The 20,853-nt window shown below is 38.6% G+C and overlaps 2 protein-coding genes across 2 annotated transcripts; both read left to right on the top strand.

Annotated features, from left to right (window-relative positions):
- Nucleotides 1-4,961: 4,961 nt before the first annotated feature.
- LOC113287057 (RNA cytidine acetyltransferase 1-like) lies at nt 4,962-15,308 on the top strand. Its single transcript, XM_026535718.1, has 26 exons — nt 4,962-5,228; nt 5,331-5,422; nt 6,067-6,238; nt 6,343-6,465; nt 6,950-7,123; nt 8,219-8,329; nt 8,474-8,607; nt 8,686-8,779; nt 9,507-9,605; nt 9,892-10,028; nt 10,162-10,256; nt 10,892-11,015; nt 11,094-11,181; nt 11,268-11,367; nt 11,467-11,519; nt 12,081-12,257; nt 12,344-12,381; nt 12,750-12,846; nt 13,225-13,404; nt 13,500-13,608; nt 13,687-13,756; nt 13,833-13,974; nt 14,059-14,187; nt 14,353-14,478; nt 14,626-14,691; nt 14,828-15,308. The coding sequence occupies exons 1-26, from the start codon at nt 5,124-5,126 to the stop codon at nt 15,101-15,103; spliced, it is 3,111 nt and encodes a 1,036-aa protein (XP_026391503.1). The 5' UTR covers nt 4,962-5,123; the 3' UTR covers nt 15,104-15,308.
- Nucleotides 15,309-18,098: 2,790 nt separating this feature from the next.
- Nucleotides 18,099-19,675, top strand: LOC113290567. The gene is made up of 2 exons (XM_026540158.1): nt 18,099-18,771; nt 18,903-19,675. Exons 1-2 carry the CDS (start codon nt 18,099-18,101, stop codon nt 19,673-19,675), a joined length of 1,446 nt encoding a protein of 481 aa, XP_026395943.1.
- The last annotated feature ends 1,178 nt before the right edge of the window (nt 19,676-20,853 follow it).

Genomic DNA, 20,853 nt, shown 5'->3' with positions numbered 1-20,853 from the left:
TTTGAGGCTCCTTTTGAGGGTCACGTGTTGATTGGAGGATTGAGTGTGCCAGTAAAATACGGGGAGCTGTATATCAAAATATGGTAAATGTATGGACATATCGCAACAACTAAAAATATCACCAGCCGATTTGCGTTGGTTAAGCGTGTAGAAGAAGCCATATACTCAATTCATGACATGTGCAACATGACCGGACACTATTTCGGGAGATGTAATTTCGAGCTGGAAGTTTCACCGGGATGTGTGTGTAGACTTCGATTTTAACGTCTCCTGGTTCTGCGATGGTTATTCCGAGATCCAAAAGTTGCAGGCTGAAGCGATCGAAGGTCCCTCCGCTGATGTAATCAATCAACAGGAAGCAGAAATCGAAAGATTGTCTTAGGAGTTGAAGATGAAAAAGGCGGCCCTTCAAAGCGTGAAGGATGTTTTCTCCAAGAAGACAAGCCATTTTTGGATGATTTCCCTTGAACATCTTTTGTCTTCTGAACTTCCTTTTCTTAGGTTCTTTTTTTGAAAGGCAAAAGAAACGCCTAGTTTATGGTTTGATTTTCTGGTTTTTGGATTAATAGATGATTGTTTCTTATAAGAGTTTTTGGATTATTTTGGAATAACGTCCCTTTGATCAATTGATACGTCAAAATTCGCTTTAGGGTCTTTCACCAAAACTGAATCTTCAGGGAGTAAATTCGAGTCTTTATGTGATTCCCTCGTTGCTGCGAGAAGTCCCCAGTCATTCTTTATTGTATGTGGAACATCTTTATGTCGATCCGCGGTAAGGCGGAGAATCTCTAGTCCCCAGACGTAATTCTCCCAATCCTTCTTTCCTTGGACGATGCGCTTCAAAGCATTGCATTCACTGGTAGGATAATGGAACTGAGAACTGAATTTGTAACCGAGAGATTAATCCCCCACTGTGGTCTCCAATTGTTTGTGGGTGAAAACCGTTTCTGCTGATTTTGGTAATTTTCGGTGTGTGGATGAGAAACGAATCTAAACCCTAAACAATGCGCTGCACGGGAGTACTTTTGATTAGAGAGATCAATCTATACAATCCTGGCCTAAACCAAGAAAAGGCCGTTCCAGGCTTGCTTCGGTCACAAAGTGAAGGAGAAGGGTTGGTCTTAGGGAGGGAAGCGAAGAAAGCATTGAGACCAGAATCGTTGATTCTGAAGGTGTGGTTGTTTATGACTTGTATCTGAAAGTAAAACTGGCTAGTAGAAAGGAAAGCTACCAGGTGATTTCTAGATACTGTATTGTTGCCGACCAAAAACTTGTTGTTTGGTGAAAATAGGTGAAGCCTATTTATACAAGTCATATTGAAACGTACCCTGGTCTCGTAGGAAGTGGAAACGATTGAGTGGTGGAAGAATATGATAACGTGTAACCGTCAGACATTATGCTTCCATGATGAAGGAAGTGAATTCGTGTAACTGTCAGACATTACGCCTCCATGATGAAGGAAGTGAATTCGTTACACCGTTGCTTTTCACCGCCACTAATTTCCCGCTTCATGACACTTTCTTGTAACGGGAGCATTGCACGCCGCACGCTGTAAACCGCCATACCAATACCCTGATGAGCATCCCCAGTTTGTGACATGTTTTATGTCTCGAGTGTTTTCGTGGAAAACATGTAGCACCTTGCTACGTGTGGCAAGTCAAAGTCAAGGGACTTACCGCAGAAAAATAACATGTGATGTTATTAGGCTCGTTTTGGTTGGTCGCCTAAAACTTGCCACATGCCTGTCAGTTCGGTAGCGAACTCGGACGACCGAGATTACATCCTGTGAGGAAGGGTGGCCTTTGATTATGGCTACCTTCCGTTGGTGCCTAATAATGGAGCAGTGATGAATTGATGCACGCCAGTAGCAGTATGGAACGGCTGGCATGGCTCGCGCATGCCAGTGGCACGGTGGTTCAAGTGGCGCCTGGCGTAGCCATGGCCATTAGATCTAGGTAGCTGGTCGCCTGAAACTTTCCCAAAGTCTGTCAGTTCGGTGGCGAACTTGAATGGCTGAGATTGCATCTCATGAGGAAGGATGGCCATTGATTATGGCCGTATCTTGTGTGTATAACAAAGTGTAGCCGTGGCGTAGCGGCATGTTAGTGGCATAGCCGTGGCATAGCGGCATGCTAGAAGTCGTGGCATAGCGGCATGCTAGTAGCCGTGGCATAGCGCCATGCCAGTGGCGTTGTGGCGTGGCCACGCCTGTGGCGTTGTAGCATGGCCAAAGCTAAGATTTGGCTCCGTGGACAAAGTTAGCGCTTGGCGGGATGGCCAAGGCTAGGGTTTGGCGCCGTGGCCAAAGGTTAGGGTTTGGCGGCATGGATGGCATAGTTAGCACATGCCAGTGGCACGAAGTAGCGTCTGGCGTAGCCATGACCGCTAGACTTTGGCACCTCGGTGTTGGATCCACATGGGGCGTGGAAACATTGACCCAGTTTCCACATCAATTCCAACGCCTGGGAAACGTTATTTGGCTTTGGTTGGCGTAGCAACTTTGCCCAAATTAGGGTTTGGCATGTCGAAACCCTAATTAGTGCGTGTGGCATGCGGCCGCGGCATGGTGATACTTTTGTGCAAATGGCGCCATAGCTATGAAAAAGGAGTTATGGCAAGGCCGAAACGGCCACAAGAGTAGGGATTGTCGTGTGTGGCTATGATATGGCGCCAACCCTAGGGCTTCCTGGGTCCCACACGGCTCGTGGCATGTTGTGGGGTCGAAGTGGCACAATTTGTGCCACGACTGGAAATTAGGGCTTTGGTTAATGCATATGCGTGCTTTTGACTAGAAAACCCTAATCTTAAGCTTTTCATGGCGTTGGCTAGACCTGACAATTAGGGTCAAAACCCGCGGGTTGGACCTAACCCGGACTGTGTAAACCCGAACCTAACCCTACTTGTTAGTTAATAGGGCCGAGATATAGTTGAGGTTTCAGAACCCGTGGGTAAATATGGTTGACCCGTCTAACCCGCCAACCCGTCTGATCTCCTTGATTTTTTCAATTTCAGTGTTTCATAGTGAATTGAAAACTGGTTTTCCATATATCATGAAATTATCACCTAATCTATACTCAATAATACCCTAACAACTTATGAATTCATCTTCCAACTACCTAAATCTTCATAAATATTCCAACTGATCAGATGATTCAGATCTAAACAAAAATAAAAAACTAATCACAATAATTTGGTCATATAATCTTATATAAAAAAATAATCAAAAGATTAAATCCTTAGTATTAATCAATTTTGTTTGAAAATCATATGTATTATTCAAGAATTCCCCGAGAAAATCATCGTCAACTAATTGAAATAACAGACTGCACAAAATATTCAAAATTTAGTCGGGGGAAAAGAAAAAAATAAATATTGTTGATCTTCTCCATGGTCATGATAATCATCTTCTTCATCCTTCAAAACAGTTTAATCAATATTAGTCTTCTTCTCTTTTAAACCGTCACGTCGAGAATTCTTTGCAGATCAAGAGATGGCAGCGAGGGGTTCTCTTGCATCTGAGAGTCATGGCGTTTGTTAAGAATGAGAGATTACACAGAGAGAAATATGATAAAGGAGAGATGCGGCGGTGGTATGTGTATAAGATCTACTTTTTGCTTTTGGCCTACTTTAAGTCCCATAAACAAAGTTAACTACCTACAACAACGCCACTGTTACCTGTGGCAAGTATGGGCCCATCCACAACTTATGTGCGTGTGGCGAGTTTAAAGCGACCTGATTGGTCGAGGGAAATAGAGACGGTTTTAGGATGGGGCGTGGCCAATGGCAAGTGGCGCCAAGGCATGACCACGCCTCCCTTTGCTGCTGCGACTCCCTGTTTTCTAGGCAAGGTTTTGCACCTACTAATCCATGGCAGATTAATTACCTAGTTTTCCTAGGCTTACTTTCGACAAGCAACGTTTGGTATATTGTGCAAGGCGCAAAAGTAATTGATTGAATCTTATGTGTTGACACAGAGTTCTTTAAGATCATTTCCAGAGAGTAGTGTGATTTCTGATCAAATACTTTATGCAAAGACCTTATCCTTGATATTTAGAAATTCATGCTACTCTGCTGCGAGTGAACACAAATTGTCATGCCATATCAATATTAAGGGTTCAGGCGGGAACATAACATAGAAAGCATTCAAAGAAACTTATATTAAGCGAATATAGGCAAGGCGCCGAAATTTACAGAACGTCTGGGATGGTTGCTACATCCTCCAGCCTGGATAGATTTCATGTAAGTGTATTGAACGGATCAATAAATATGCCAGTGGAGAGGTTAACACTCATGGCTCCGTTTCCTTACAGAGTGACGTCACATCAGATGTAAGGTTTTACGATTTTAACCCTATGCTAAAAACCACCATCAATATTAGTATTTGCAGAGGAAAAAGAAGGAAGATAGTGAAGTAGGCAAGTCGTAGTCGGGGTGGGGAGGGGAGGCGTTGAGATTGAGAGGGTGAGAAGAGGGGAATGAAACTGGTACTTCGGGTTAGGTGATTTTATACTCTGATTCAATGGATGCAATCCAATGCATCTAAAATATAGGTGGAAATTAAGTATAGAAGGATAAACGGTTTTGCCATTGGTTTTTAATTCGATATTCTAGTCAAGTTAAAACCAAAACCGTTAACTCGGTTTTAAGATTTAAAGTCAAAACCAAACCATTAATAAATGACTTGGTTCGATTTTCCCAATTGATTTGGTTCGACTCAGTTCTTTTGGTGATCCATTACCATGTATATTCCTATCCGGGATCCATTACCATGTACATTCCTATCCGGGACGTTCATATGTAATACATAACTTCCCAAAAGAATGCATCATTTTCTGGATCTAAGGGTGGGTTGTATCTAGCCGCTTCTAATACTTGGATCAAAAAAAAAAAAGGCTTGTGCTTTGGATACTTTTAAGTAGAACCAGTTCCATATCGGCCCCCAAAAATATTCCCAAACCAAAAGCCCTAACTAAACCCTTGTTCTTCTTCTTTCACCACAACAACGACCTGCTGCCTCTTCTTTACTTCTACTTCTCCACCTCTGTGCTTCAAACCCTAAAACTTCTGAATCAAACGCCGTGAGTTCAAATAGAAGCTCAGAGCTGTGATTCTTTTCAGCGAAAATGAGGAAGAAAGTAGATGACCGTATTAAGACCTTGATAGAAAATGGCGTTAAAACGAGACATAGATCTATTTTCGTTATTGTCGGTGATAAATCTCGTGAACAGGTATGTTTTCTTTGCTTCAATTTAATCAATTCCTTCACCATAATCAACTGTTTTGTTGTATTTTGATTTCTAACTAGGTTTTTGGTTTTTGTGATTAAACAGATAGTTAATCTTCATTACATGCTTTCAAAATCAGTTGTCAAGGCTCGTCCTACTGTTTTGTGGTGTTATAAGGATAAACTTGAAATCAGCAGGTATATTTCTTTTTCCAATTTGGTATAGTTTCCCTAGATGTGAAATTTGTATGCAAACAAATCACTATTTCGTGATTGACCTAGATTACCTTGAGTATCCGCTACATGAAACCAATCAGGAGTTAGGAAGAGTAAAGTATGTGAACAAACCACCATTTTAACGAAAATTTTGTCCCGTGACTGACCTAGACTACTTTGGGGATCTGCTTTAATCTGTCTGTTCGTATCGCTACATGAAACCAATCAGGAGTTAGGAGGTGTAAAGAATGAATACATTTGAACTGTGTTGATTATAATATGTAGTATGTAGGTCGTGATTGACTACAAACAGCAGAACATGTTTTGTAGTGATTTTGCCATACTAGGTTGTAGGTTAGGTTTCTTCATATTTCGTTTGTCTGAGGTGGGGTTTAAGAATGTCACTGGCTTTGAGACCTGTGCTTCTTGTAAAATTGTTTTCTGTTAGGTCAGAGGTATCATGAAATTCTTGTGAAGGCTAAGTGAATGTTTTACTGACTGGCTCTAGTCTATTATCTATTATAGATGTGTTTAACTATATATCTAGTTCCGTTTTTCTTTTTTGTTTACTACTGTATCTACAAATGATTGCTAAGAAACAATTATAACGAGTTGTGTTTTTATAGTCACAAGAGAAAACGGGCAAGCCAGATGAAGAAGTTAAAGCGGAGTGGGGTACTTGATCTTGAGAAGGTTGATCCTTTTACACTTTTTGTGGAAAGTAACGACATGACATATTGCATGTACAGAGACTCAGAAAGGGTTCTAGGAAATACATTTGGCATGTGCATTCTCCAGGTATAACACCATGAGTTTATCTTTTGAGTAATACCATTCTATACATTGTGTCCAGGATAGTAGTCTCACCTTGTTCATGTTCTAAATACCATTTCGTGCTTTAGGATTTCGAGGCACTGACGCCGAATCTTCTTGCAAGAACAATAGAAACAGTAGAAGGTGGTGGATTGGTTATACTGCTTCTCCGTTCTCTTTCATCTCTCACTAGCCTCTATACCATGGTTATGGTATGTATCATATTCCTATTTCGCTGTATAGTTTGAAGTACCTTTCTTTCTATTTTTGGCTACTTTGTGGACTTAACAGGATATTGTAATGAAGGCACTTACCTTTTGTGATTCCTGTTTGTGCCATGGTATAGGGGTTATCTTTTTTCACATTTCTACAGAGAGTATGCATTACTTGCATTTGTGGCAACAATAATCTTCATATTTATCTAATCACTACTTCCATATCATTTGTTTGACGTTGTAATTTTAAGTGAGCGCTAGCTCACAACTTTTAGCATTAGACCCAGAAGGAGTATGCTTCATTTCTATATTACTTTTGGCTATTATCATATAGAAATACCTATGGACAACCTCTGCCATTTGCTTAACCCCAGCAGACATGCTCTTTTGAGCTTCACAGTACAAAAGTCGTTTCCTGGAAAGTGGAATACTCATTTCCTGTGTCGCTCGTGGCCAACTAATAAGTCTCCAATGTTTTCAGGATGTTCACGATAGGTATCGAACAGAATCCCATTTTGAACCAACTGCACGCTTTAATGAGCGCTTCTTACTCTCCCTTGCATCATGTAAAGCCTGTGTAGCTATGGACGATGAGTTGAATATATTGCCGATTTCATCACATATGAGGTCGATCAAGCCAGTTCCGGTGACCGACGTAAGTTTCTGCTTAATGGATTAGTGATATGATATTTGACTTCTCCATAAAATTGTTTATGCTGTCTGAAATCCAGGGTAAACCTGTTGACTTTTCTTTTTATAATTTTTTGGCGTGTTTTCAGCACTAATCATTTTCCATAAGCACACACCAACAGAAATAAGTGAAACAAGCATATGTTGACAGAAAATACAATTTTTTTGATGGTTGATCTTTTGAGAATGATTTTTTAATATTCAATAGTGGTTGTGGTTTAGCATATGTTGTGGAAGTTTGCCTTATGTTTTTGATATGGAGATGGAGGTAGCAGTGACAGTTCACTGCACCTCTTCCATATCTGGTAAACACTGAAATAATACCTTTTCAAGTTGCAAATATTTTACAGTTTACAATACTTTCAGTGGAATATTCTAAATACTAGAAACATAAATTACCTGAAATTTGATAAAGTTTTTCATTTCCAACTCCGTGCCGTCACCTTTTGAAGTCTAAATAGCTGTGTTTCAACGATACATACACGGTATCATATCTTGTATCCAGTACGATACTTCGATACAACAACTTAAAAAACTAAGATACGTGGATACAGCACACACAATGTAAATATCAGCTTAACATAGATATACAAGTAGTGAATTTGCAAGATATATGCATATAATATGTATGATTAACCTCACTGGAGAGAATAAGAAGGAAGAAAATCTAGAGCAAGATCAGCGGACAGATTTGGAACTAATATTTTGTCACTATAGTTAAAACTTCTAGTAAAATATCTAAAGTTTCTAATATTAAGGTATTGAGATTTATCTTGTCAGCTGCTGATATCTAATATTTAGTCAAAGTTTTCTAACTGAGTTGTATCTGGAAGTATTGGAGTATTAGTACGCGTATCCATGTAAATACGTATCGATACAGCTGGATTTTTTTTTGACGTACCGTTGTAACACAGCTAAATAGTTGATTGGCATGGGTGATTATTTGCTTAAAATTAGATGTTAGATAAGTGATAATAAGATTACTGCCTTGGCTGTTCCCGTAAGAATTGTCTGGTTTTTCTGACATTGTTACTTTTTTTTTGTTGGTTGGTGGTTTAAGGATTCCGAGGGACTTTCAGAAACACAGCAGGATTTGAAGAATCTAAATGAACAACTTAATGATGATTTTCCTGTTGGGCCATTAATCAAAAAATGTTGTACGCTGGACCAGGTATAAGCTTTCTTATATTGGTAGGGGCTTGTTTAATTTCAATTTTCAAAAAAAAAAAGATCTTGTTAGAATGCTCATTTCAAGAGAACCTAGAAAGTGGCATTACCTTAAAGCCTCAATTGATAATGATTTTGTTGTCAATAGGGTAAAGCTGTCATAACATTTCTCGATGCAATTCTGGATAAGACTTTAAGGAGTACTGTTGCTCTGCTTGCTGCTCGTGGTCGTGGAAAATCTGCTTCACTTGGTCTAGCAATTGCAGGAGCCATTGCTGCAGGGTTATATGCCTGAACTTAAGAGCTTTCAAATTTCTAAAACTTCTTTCAAGGAAGCTCAATTCATATTTGTTTTTTCAGCTATTCAAATATATTCGTGACTGCACCTGGCCCAGAGAACCTGAAAACCTTGTTTGAGTTTGTCTGTAAGGGTTTTGATGCTCTTGAATACAAGGTATCTATCTTTGCAATCTCTACATGGCAAATTTGAACATATATTATGGTGGGGGATAGTTGGTGTTGGGTGGTGAGTGTTATAAGTCAATAATATTCTCCAGTAACGGGAAATGTGCTATGTTGTTTGTCAGAAATTGATTCTGATTTTGAAATGGGTAGAGACATACATTGTGAAGGACATGTAGGGGAGAAGTTCGTATAAGTTTGAATCATGGGTGAAATTGGTCCTAAAAGAAGTCTCCTCTAAGTCAAGGGGAAAGTCCTACAACATTTAGAAATTGATCCTAAAAGAAGTCTCCTCCTTTAAATTAGAAAATCAATTATGTTTTGATACATGGTAGGAGTTTGGTGTCGAAGTTCTAAAATCTGTGTATCAATTTTCGGAATTTAGATATTAGCTTATTCTTGGTTTGTATTTCGCCATTACTTGTATCCAGTGTTGTTAAATATCGGTCCTCCCATTGTTTGTGTATAAGATGTTCTGTACCTAGAGTTTCGTGTTGTTCATCTCAATACTAATTTAACAACTTATGTACTGAAGCCCATCATCTCCTTCAACTAACAAATCAGATTGCCTACTTTCTCTTTGCGTTATTTCTCATTCATACAGTTAATACTTATACTTGATAACGCTTATCTGATCACTCAAACTGTGGTTCTGCTACAGTTGTGTTATTTAGAAGAATAAATAAATATAATAGCCTAACCAATGCTGTCATTTGCAGGAGCATATGGATTATGATTTGGTCAAAAGTACCAATCCAGACTTCAAAAACGCTATTGTGCGAATCAATATCTACAAGCAACACAGACAGACCATACAGGTAGGAGCATATGGATTATGATTAGTTACTTTGTTTGTACATACATAAACCATAAACGAAGCAATAAAAATCTTACTCACATGCGCACACACCATAGATTAATGCCTTTACATGTCCCCCATCCTCTTGAAGTCATTTCCATTGAGCCCACATTTGGGAAGTTGTCTAATCTCTCTGTCTTCCATCGTGTGTTAAATCTTATGCATGGGTTACTTACATTGATCCGGATAACAGGTTTAAAATAATTTGTCTGCTGAGCTGTTTTGTTTTTTCCTTGTTGTCTCAGTACATACAACCACAGGAGCATGAAAAACTTTCCCAGGTTGAGCTCTTAGTTATTGACGAAGCAGCAGCTATTCCCCTGCCTGTTGTAAAGTCTTTGTTTGGCCCTTATCTGATCTTCCTTTCTTCTACTGTAACTGGGTAATTTTCTTGAGACAAAGCTTCCTACTCATGTTGCATCTGCACAATTCTTTTCCTGGGAAACCCAATAGTCAATCTAACATAGGTAGGTCTTCTTGCCCATTAACTTCTGAATTACGTTTTCTGGTCAAAGCTATGAAGGTACTGGACGCTCCTTATCACTCAAACTTATACGGCAGTTGGAAGAGCAGAGCCAGAATAATAAGAGTTTGGAAGGGGCTCTTTCTGGTATAATTTTTCTTTTCTTCAATATTTGCTAGATTAAATTTTCTTGCTAAGTTACGATGAAATAATAATGTAAACGTTTTCTTTTGTATTTGATGGGGTTGCCATTGACCATTGTGTTGTAACAAAGACTTGTCACATTATCAGTGCCTAATGTATTGTTTACTGATCTCTTTTAAAATATATTAGCGCTATCCTCTTCATGTATCATGTCTTTTATTGGAGAAAATAGCAGCCATCCTTTCTAGTTAATCAAACCTGAAACTAAGTTGCATTCTTTTTAAGTTGTAATGGCTAGCAGAGCTGGAGTTTGTGGTTACCGAAACATTTCAAAAAGTTCAAAGCAAAAAGTAATTTCATTTTGAACCTGCACTCTTAATAATGCGTGTCACAGCATTGGCCCTGAGAATGTCCCAGCTGAGCATCATGTTGGGATTTTAGTTGAATATGTTTTGACTGCATATACTGTTATATGTATTATATAATGGTTTACTATGTTCTCGTGGTAGTATATAAGTTTAACTCCCTTCTTTACTGACAAATTTTTATGTCGTTATAAGTGCCAAGTAGCAAGATTAATATCGTTCCTGTGTATCTTTTTCTTGGATTTTTACCCCTTTTTTCATTTATTTGTGCAGGTAGAGTTTTCAAGAAGGTAGAATTAAGCGAAGCCATTCGATATGCACCTGGTGATCCAATTGAATCATGGCTTCATGGTTTACTTTGCTTGGATGCCACAAATACCGTTCCTAGTATCAATAGGTAAGTGCAGAGGCATTTATATATGGCAGAGCCTGTCATCAAATGCATTGTCTTACTACTGTTGTCTTTTGCCTGAAGGTTACCTCCTCCAAATGAGTGTGATCTTTACTATGTCAATCGGGATACTCTTTTCTCTTATCACAAAGACAGTGAATTATTTCTGCAGGTAAAGTTTCCTTTTTGTTGAACCCCATCGCTTCCTTGTATTTACTTTTGTGCGTATCTCATATCTGTTTAACCTTGTTTGTGCAGCGGATGATGGCTCTCTATGTATCTTCTCACTACAAAAATTCTCCAAATGACTTGCAACTAATGGCCGACGCTCCGGCGCACCATTTGTTTGTTTTGCTCGGTAAAGTTGATCTATTTTGAATTGATTTTAATATTGTCTTTCTGTGGCTGGTGTCTCAGTTTATGTATAAAGTATAACTTATGATGACTGTATATTCAGGTCCTGTTGATGAGTCCAAGAATCACCTTCCAGATATATTGTGCGTCATCCAGGTCTGTATTTCCTATATCTTCCAGATTTTTTTTAGTAGATATATTGTGTGTAATCTTGGTCTGTAGTTCCTGTCTATCTTCCAGTTTTTTTTTTTTTTTTTTAAATATTTGGTTTCCACTTAACAATTTGGTTTCCAGCAATCTAACTTATCACTTCATATATAGAGAGGTTTAACTGCGGGTGGTAACACTGATGTGAAATATGTCATTCAAGTTCCGTTACTGCATATCAAACTGTTTTTTGTTGTTGTGCCATATGCTTCAGTTCCTTCGTTAGCTCTTCATTTTTTGCTCTGTAGCTTTTGATCATCATGTTTTAGTATATGGCTAACTCCAGCACAAATTGCTCTATAGCTTTTGATCATCATGTTATAGCCATAATGACACTGGGACAAACACTATTTTTATTGCCAAACACTATCGATTGTTTTTCTTTTACTCGCATATCGTAAGTTTTTGTTTATCAAATTGCTCAGCTTCTTTAATTTCATAACATGTCACCGCTTTCATATTTTTGATCTCATTGCATTGAAACATTTGGCATGGTTGTGTTGTTTACAGGTGTGCCTCGAAGGGCAGATCTCCCAGCGGTCTGCAATGAACAGTTTAAAGGACGGGCGTTCTCCTCACGGAGATCAGATTCCTTGGAAATTTTGTGAACAATTTAGGGATTCTATGTTTCCAAGTCTTTCAGGTGCTCGGATTGTGCGCATTGCTGTCCATCCAAGTGCCATGAAGGTAGGTTTCCTGTTTTGACAGTTTTGATTTGTTTGATCCGACAGTGTGTGTCAAGGTTTGTAAATTGTGCATTTTATTTTTTGTAGCTTGGATATGGTTCAATGGCAGTGGAACTTCTAGCGAGGTAAACTTCTTGGACTTCATTTCTTAATATGATTATATCACGCTTATTGAAAGCAAATCGGTGGATTCCAAGACCTTTAAGAGATGTTAAACTTCGTGTTCTTTAGTTATACACATGACATCATTTTGATTACCTGAATTGTTTGTTCCGTTTGGAAATCACATATTTTGAGTTCCGCAAGGAACTGTGACTTCCGAGTATACATTTCACACCATACAGGGCATTCTTTTTTTGTTTTGTTTTTGTATTTTTTGCTGAAAGAAGCTTGTCCAACGAAGCTATAGGAATGTTATTTTGCTTTCATTATAACAAGTATATGGCAGTATAAAAGTTAGTCAAGGTGTCACTTGTACTCTCAATTTCTGCAGGTATTACGAAGGACAACTGACTTCTATTGATGAGACCGATGTTGAGCAGGATGACGAAGAAAAAGCCCCTGTCAAAGTTACAGAAGCAGCTGAAAAGGTCATCTCTATTAAGTAGAAGTGGATCTTAGATATCAACTAGGCTGGTGACTGCTGTTTTTTGTTTTTGTTTTATTTTCGAAGCTCCGTGCCGACTCAAAATGAGGTGAAATTTGGCTTTTATCAGTAGTAACCCCAATGATGTTGTAACTTTCTTAATGACATACCGTTAGTTGTTTACACTGGTTATTGTTAATTAGTCGATATGCCTATTCTCCACAGGGGAAGTCGTCCATACAGAATAGCAGTTACATAGTTCCCGTTTGCATAACAGCAAGGACCATTTGATTATTAAATCTATTGTGCATAACATTACTTATGTATACTTCAGAGTTTTTTTTCTGATAACAAATGGTATCTAACTCTCATTTTGACACAGGTTTCCTTGTTAGAAGAAACTATAAAGCCAAGAGCTAATCTTCCACATTTACTAGTGCATCTTCGTGAACGGAAACCAGAAAAGCTCCATTATATTGGTGTCTCATTTGGGCTAACATTGGATCTCTTCCGGTTTTGGAGGAGACACAAATTTGCTCCTTTCTATATCGGTCAAATTCCGGTCAGTGCTTCTTTCTTGTATGTTAAGATGATGTTTTGAATTAGAGTTACATAGATATTCTATTGGTTTGTTGACTTCCTTGTTGGGTTCATCAGAATGCTGTGACGGGTGAACATACATGCATGGTTATTAAGCCATTGAATAATGATGATATTGAAGTCAGTGGATCCGACCAGTGGGGTTTCTTCTCTCCATTTTATCAAGGTGAGTTCATTTTGTAGCACATTAAGTTTTGCTAGTATTATTGTCTTTCTGGGTCTCACTGTTTCGTGCACGACTCAGATTTCAGAAGACGGTTTGCTAGACTCCTGGGTTCAAGTTTTAGATCAATGGAATGTAAGCTTGCCATGAGGTAAGTTTATAGAATCAATCCCAATCTTCGTCAATCTAGTAGGCATCCAAAACCTAATTCTTCTTCTATTGTTTAGTGTCTTGGACCCCAGGATCAATTTCACAGATAGTGAACCTGCTGCTGAGAATGGCTTTATTACATCACTGAACGGAATATTATCACCCCATGATATAGACCGATTGGAAGCCTATACAAGTCATCTTACAGAATTCCATATGGTGAGATTTCCAAACTTCTCAGAACTGAAGGAACCTTATTTGGTGTTACTTATTGCTAATGATATTCTACATATTTTGCGACAGATCCTCGACCTGCTACCAATTATTGCTCATCAATACTTCCAAGAGAAGTTTCCAGTTCCGTTGTCTTACGTGCAGGCCTCTATTCTACTCTGCATGGGCTTACAAAACCAAAATGTTACTTGCATCGCGGTTAGTTAATCTATTTAATGATTGAACTAGTCTTAGATAGTATCTGAGTAAACAACTCTTAATTGACGAAGGCCTTACATTTCTTGCCAGTGCTGTTTGTTGTTTGCAGTTCTTGTCATTGTATTGGTGCTGGAGTAATGTTTTTTGGCTTGTTATTCCGTGCAGGAACAATTGAAATTAACAAGGGAACAGATTTTGTCAGATTTTATTAAAACTATGAAAAGGTTTTACAAATATCTGCATAATGTCGCAGCAAAAGAGATTGAGTCCACACTTCCTCGTCTTAACAAGGTAGTACGCCGCTAAAAAAATCATTCTCTGTTCTCCTTCGGCAGTTTATATAAATCATTTATCGGTTTTTGTTAAACAATTTTATGCCCTTTTTGAGTTTGTCACCAGTACTGATATTTTTCCGGTGTATATGCAACTTCGATTCAGGTTGAAATGTTACCCCACGATATATCATTGGATGACGAGCTGAATGATGCAGCAAAACAAGTCAAGGTGCGTAAATCTTTTATATGCTCATGTTTCTCACGCATAAGTCACCTTCTATGCTTAAAAAAAAGAGCTTTCGTTTTCGTTTTTGTTTATGTTTTATTTTTTCATGTTTTTTTTATGAGTTTCAAATCATGTACAGGACAAGATGAAAGCAGAAAGTGAGGGCTCTTTGAATCCAGAATTTTTACAACAGTATGCAATTGTGGGCAAAGAAGCTGCTTTTGATGAAGCTCTAAAGAAAGGGGGTGGAAAGATGGGCGCAGGAGGTGTCATTAGTCTGAAATCAACTAAAGAAAAGAAGGAAAAAAAGGAGAAGAAGGAAGGGAAGGAGAAAGAAAGTGATGATAAAAGTAGCAGTAAGAAAAGAGGGAAACATGACTCTGGATCCCGATCACACAAAAAGAAGAAAAACTAAGATTCTGATGGTTTTGTAATTTTGATAATATATCTCGGTTTTAGCATTTTCCAGTAGTTTTGATGATTTTAGCCACTTTGAGGTCCGTGAAGATAAGTGGTTAAGTTTTGCATACAGGTGCCTTCTAGCATTTTTCTTTCTTCTGTATGTTTTGTTTTGCAGAATCCTAAATTAGGGTTTATAAAAATGTGTCTTTCCCTCTGCATTTTTCTTTTAAAATCGCATGACACTCCAGAAAACAATCAACTCAGTAATAATACGAAACAAACTCCAAATTCATAAAATAAACATGCAAACACCTCCAAAACTAGAGCAAAGCAAAAACAAGAAAAATTAGTCTCTGTTACTAAGTAGGAGTAAAGGAATCCCTACAGCAAGAGCGATGAAACCAGCTGTTGATCATCATTTCACCCATATAACCAAGCACTATCACTAATAAGCACATTTTGATCCCACGGATCCCATAACTGCTACGACGATTCCGAACTCTTCTGTCATTACAAAGTACAAACTACTGCCGATGAAGTGATTGTCCTTCCAGTCCGAACTCTTCTGCCATCACTACGAACTTCTGCCGGTAAAGGGATGGTCTTTTGATTTCGAACTCTTATGCCATCGTTACAATCTACTTCCGGTGAAGGGATGGTCTTTCGATTTCGAACTCTTCTGCCATCACTACTATCTACTTCCGGTGAAGGGACGATCTTCCGATTTTGAAATATTCTGCAATTACAATATAATGACGGTGATGCGACGGTCTTTGATTTACCCGCTGCTGCTACCACTTTATATGCCTCTTGAACTACACCGTTACTCGTTGCTGTCTATCGGCTACTTCCACTTCAGATGCCTTACCATTGCAAACTACTATTGGTGAAGGGATGGCTGTCGCTAACTCTTCATCAACAATTTGAGATGCCTCGCCATTACAAACTAGTATTGGTGTAGGGATGGCTATCGCTAACTCTTCATCAACAACTTCAGATGCCTCTCCGTTACAAACTAGTACTGGTGTAGGGATTCCCGCCGCTATCTTTTCATCTGCCACCGCTTCATCCACTTCAGATGCCTCACCATTACACACTACCAAGGGTGAAGGAACAGCCGTTGTCATCTCATCCTCGATTTCGGACGCCTCTAAACCTATACCACCATCACAAACCACCACTGCTGAAGGGGTCTCTTCATCCGCCACTGCTTCCATTTCAGACGCCACTAGATCCACGCCATACGAAGGACAATCCATAGTGTCTGTTGTTCCATTTCTGTCGTTATCACCACCATGACCTACTGATGAGTTTGTGCATGCACACAATAAAGCAACAATATCGGTTTGGCTTAGTGGTGAAGAAGTGCTTCCCAAGTCATGTTCGAGTTTGGCGAGTTGTCGATCTATTTCGTAATAGTGTAATCGTGTACGATCGTCAGAAGTGGATTCTATCTCTCTTGAGAGAATATTCCGCTGGAACAAAACCTTCCGATAACATTCCCATATTTGATCATGACATGGTGTTTGTGATGCCACTAGTTTCTTCATTTCCGTTTCTAATTCTGTAAGTTTTCTTTCCAACACTGCGTTTGTCTTCATCATTCTTTTTTTGATCATCTTTGTCTCCATCCTTCTATCTCTCTCTTTGTGCGGTTTCTTTTTTCTTTTTTTGAGAATGTTCAGAAAGAAACTGAACGGTGTGGCAGGTTTATTAACATTAAACATGTTCCGGTTTCTTAATTTATAGAACACGTTTGTAAAGGTGTGTGCGACGGTTGTAACTTGTAAGGGTGTGTTTGTCTCTATGGAGTCTGTTTCGCTTGAGTCCAAACCGGCAATGCTGTTTCATTTTCCAAAATGAAGAGGCGCCTTTGTTTATCGAATCGGTTTTGCTTCAAGACACAAAGATATATGAAGAGGCTTCTCAAAACGTATATCTATATATAGAGTTTTGTCTCTCTTTGTGTCGATCATATTTTTGGAAAAGAATTATAGTGATCATTGGTTTATTAGGAGAAGCTATCATACGTTTAGGTTGTGCCAGTGTGCTAATTAATTTCATTGAACCGAAGAGTAAAGCTATAGGAAGATGATTTGAGTGTCGAAGAGTGGAATGCCATGGAAATTCACCTCGAAGACATGAAAAGAAACGAGGGTGCACCAAAAAATGTGTGCACCTACAGCAAATCATATATCATACGTACGTACGTGGGGGCTTTTAATGACATATCGTACATTATTTGATGTTTAGAAATATGGTACCAAAACATTTTTCTTTTATTATTATTCAACAGCAGCTTTTTTGTTTATGATTGTTTTTCACATCGAGGCGAGCTAGATAACAACAATTAATTATCTCTACTTGTCAACTGTCGGTATTAACGATGATGCTGATGCTGTGGTGCATGCATTGCAAACAACAAGTAACAATGCCCCAGAATTAGTCTTGGGCTAGGGTTTGATGTATTTTATCAATACTTGCTTTCTTTTTTTTTTTTACGGATGTGGTTGTAATATAGTGTGGTAAAGTCAGATTTTTTAAGTCAATATCCATAGGATTGTCAGATTTTTACATTATAGTGAGAGAAAATGATTCCTTGAGAAATATTCATCTCTAAGTCCATCTTCTTTGGAGGAAACTCCAAGTAAGGTACTAGTCTGTATTCGAAGTATGGTGATATCGCGTTACTTAATGCCTAATACTACATTTTTTTTATTGGTTGACTAGAGAAGGGAGACGAAGAGAGAAAGTAAATCTAAACACCAAGTTACTAGTTAATGTTATAGAAATAGCCACCCTATGTGAAGTAGAGAACCTAAATTGCAGTATTGGTAAAAGGGCAATGCTTAATGTATATATTTGATACCGTACATACATGAAGGAATTCGGCTTCCCATAAATAGTTGCAATAAATCGCAAACTTAAATCATCAATCTATTCACAACATCAATTCTAAGTTGAGAAAAAGAAAATCGTTTGGTAGATAACTGCGAAGAATCAATATCATGGCTCGTGCAATGATGCATCTTTGTGTTGCATCTGTTATGGTCTTGTTGGCCATGGGGTTTACGGCAGAGGCATCCAGATATCCACCCGGACTCGATAATCCAAGCCAAGCTACTTGCAAGAACAAGCAGTACAAGGAATGTTACAACTTGCCTCATGTTTGTCCTAAGTTTTGCGGCGACAGTGGTTGCCATGTCAATTGTGTTTCATGTAAACCTGTTTGTGGCCCTGATAACGGGTCATCATCTGAATCTGGTACACCTCCTGTTGCTACACCACCTTCAGAGCCAACTCCATCACCTCCGGTATATCCTACACCACCTAACGAGCCTACTCCATCACCTCCGGTGTATCCTACACCACCTTCCGAGCCAACTCCATCACCTCCGGTGAATCCTACACCACCTAACGAACCTACTCCCTCACCTCCAGTGTACCCTTCACCACCTACTGAGCCAACTCCTTCACCTCCCGTGTCTCCTACACCACCTTCCACTCCTACTCCTACCCCAACAACTCCATCCGTTCCACCTAGTTCTGAGGTTTCAGCAAAGAGACGATCTAGGTGCAGAAACCCAAAATACGGGAAGTGTTACAATGTTGAACATGTTTGTCCTGCTGCCTGCCCAATTGGATGTGTAGTCGATTGTGTCACCTGCAAACCCATGTGCAGTAAGTATACTATTGCCCTAACTAGTTGAATTAGCTCGTATGTACTATTCTTATTAGTTAACACACAATCGATATGTATATATATGAATTTATGTATGCTAACTGAGGTAAATTATATGTATTGTGCACAGGCTGTGATCAACCAGGAGCTGTTTGCCAAGATCCAAGATTTATAGGTGGTGATGGGATCACTTTCTACTTCCACGGGAAACAAAACCGCGACTTTTGTCTTCTCTCCGACTCAAACCTCCACATAAATGCCCACTTCATTGGTAAAAGAAACAAAAACTTGAAGAGAGACTTCACTTGGGTTCAAGCCATCGGTATCCTCTTCGGTGACCACCAAATCTATGTTGGCGCTCGAAAGATAGCTGTTTGGGATGACAATGTCGACCGTCTAGGACTCACTTTCGACGGACAACCCATCTACTTGCCTGAATCAGAAGGTGCACAATGGCAATCTGAAGTTGCACCAACTGTCACTGTAACAAGATCAAGCACAACCAACAAAATCATTGTTGAAGTAGAAGGAAACTTCAAAATAACTGCTAATGTCGTACCTATTACCGAAGAAGAATCCACAGTTCACAACTACGGAATAGCTAAAGATAATTGCTTTGCTCATCTTGACCTCGGCTTCAAATTTTATTCACTTGGTGAGAACGTAAATGGAGTTTTGGGACAGACTTATGCTAACAACTACGTGAGTAAAGTAAACATGGGAGCATCAATGTCTGTCATTGGTGGAGAAGATAAGTTTATCACTTCAAATGTTTTCGCAAAGGATTGTGCTGTTGCTAGATTCACCGGGTCTGCCTCTTCTAGCAGTGGATCTTCTTCAGAGTATGCTAGCCTAACTTGTGGCAGTGGAATTAATGGACGTGGTGTTGTCTGCAAGAAATAGAAAGTCCACTCTTAGCTTATAGCTCGAAGACTCGTACAGATGGATGAAGAATAACACTGGCTTTTAACTTGTTTGAATAATAAGACTTCACAAATTTGTGAAAACAATTCAATTAATTAACTTATTGTAATTGATTTGTATTTTCATTTTTTATGTAATAACACTGGCTTTTAAGTTGTTTGAATAATAAGACTTCACAAACTTGTGAAAACAATTCAATTAATTAACTTATTGTAATTGATTTGTATTTTCATTCAATTAATTAACTTATTGTAATCTCAAGATTTATCTGAAATATCAAATTTCGCACTTCTTGCTCTTGGACTCTTTGGGGAGCCACCATTACGGATGCTCTGAAAAATAAAATAGTATATTGGACTTTTCTCGAACCAACAACGATAAGGCCCACACACACTAACTTAACCAGAAATTAATGAAGTTTATCTTGGATAAGAAGTTACCCGGTGGGCAGTATCTATATCAACTAGGGTTTTTGGTAACGAACAACTTTAACCCTCACATTCATCAATAGCAAAGAGAATTATTAGCTAGTCATGGGTTACAATAATTTTGGTATAGCTATTGTTGCCTTAGCTGCAACAGGCTGCCTATTGAATGCGGCTCATGATGATACATTCCTCCAGATTATTGATGATTTGTGCTATCGTGCTTGGAGATATTGTGCTGATATAAGGAATAAAGTTATACCTGACGAGGAAGATGAAGATAACTCGAGTGAAAAAATTAAGAAGATGATCAAAAAACTTGATAAAGTGATGAATGCTCGTATTGACCGAAACAAGAGAATTGAAGCTGAACAGTTGAGCGCTATGAATGAAGTAATACAAAATAGCAAACAAGAGGTTGATCTTATGAGGAATGGTGTTGATGCACTGAGGGAATCTTTTTTCGGGCCGCAAAAGGAACATTAGATTGAAAAACTAGTGCTTGGTTTTGATTTCATGTATTTTATTTTTATTTAGGTTTTTTTCTTTTTCTTTTGGATAATCACAATACTACCTAATTTTTGGTTTTGATTTTTAGTACATAACGATTAAAAGCTAGCAAGATAATTTTTTTCTCTTTATATCCATGTCACTGATTTTCTTTTGAGTACAAGTCAATGTTTGTTAATATTCGATTTTTTTTCCCTCTTTATATCCATGTCAAACATGAAT

The sequence above is a fragment of the Papaver somniferum genome, chromosome 6 (assembly GCF_003573695.1).
Source record: "Papaver somniferum cultivar HN1 chromosome 6, ASM357369v1, whole genome shotgun sequence".
NCBI classification, from domain to species: domain Eukaryota; kingdom Viridiplantae; phylum Streptophyta; class Magnoliopsida; order Ranunculales; family Papaveraceae; genus Papaver; species Papaver somniferum.
Note: the sequence above shows the minus strand (reverse complement) of the source record. Positions and strands in the feature narration are given on the sequence as shown.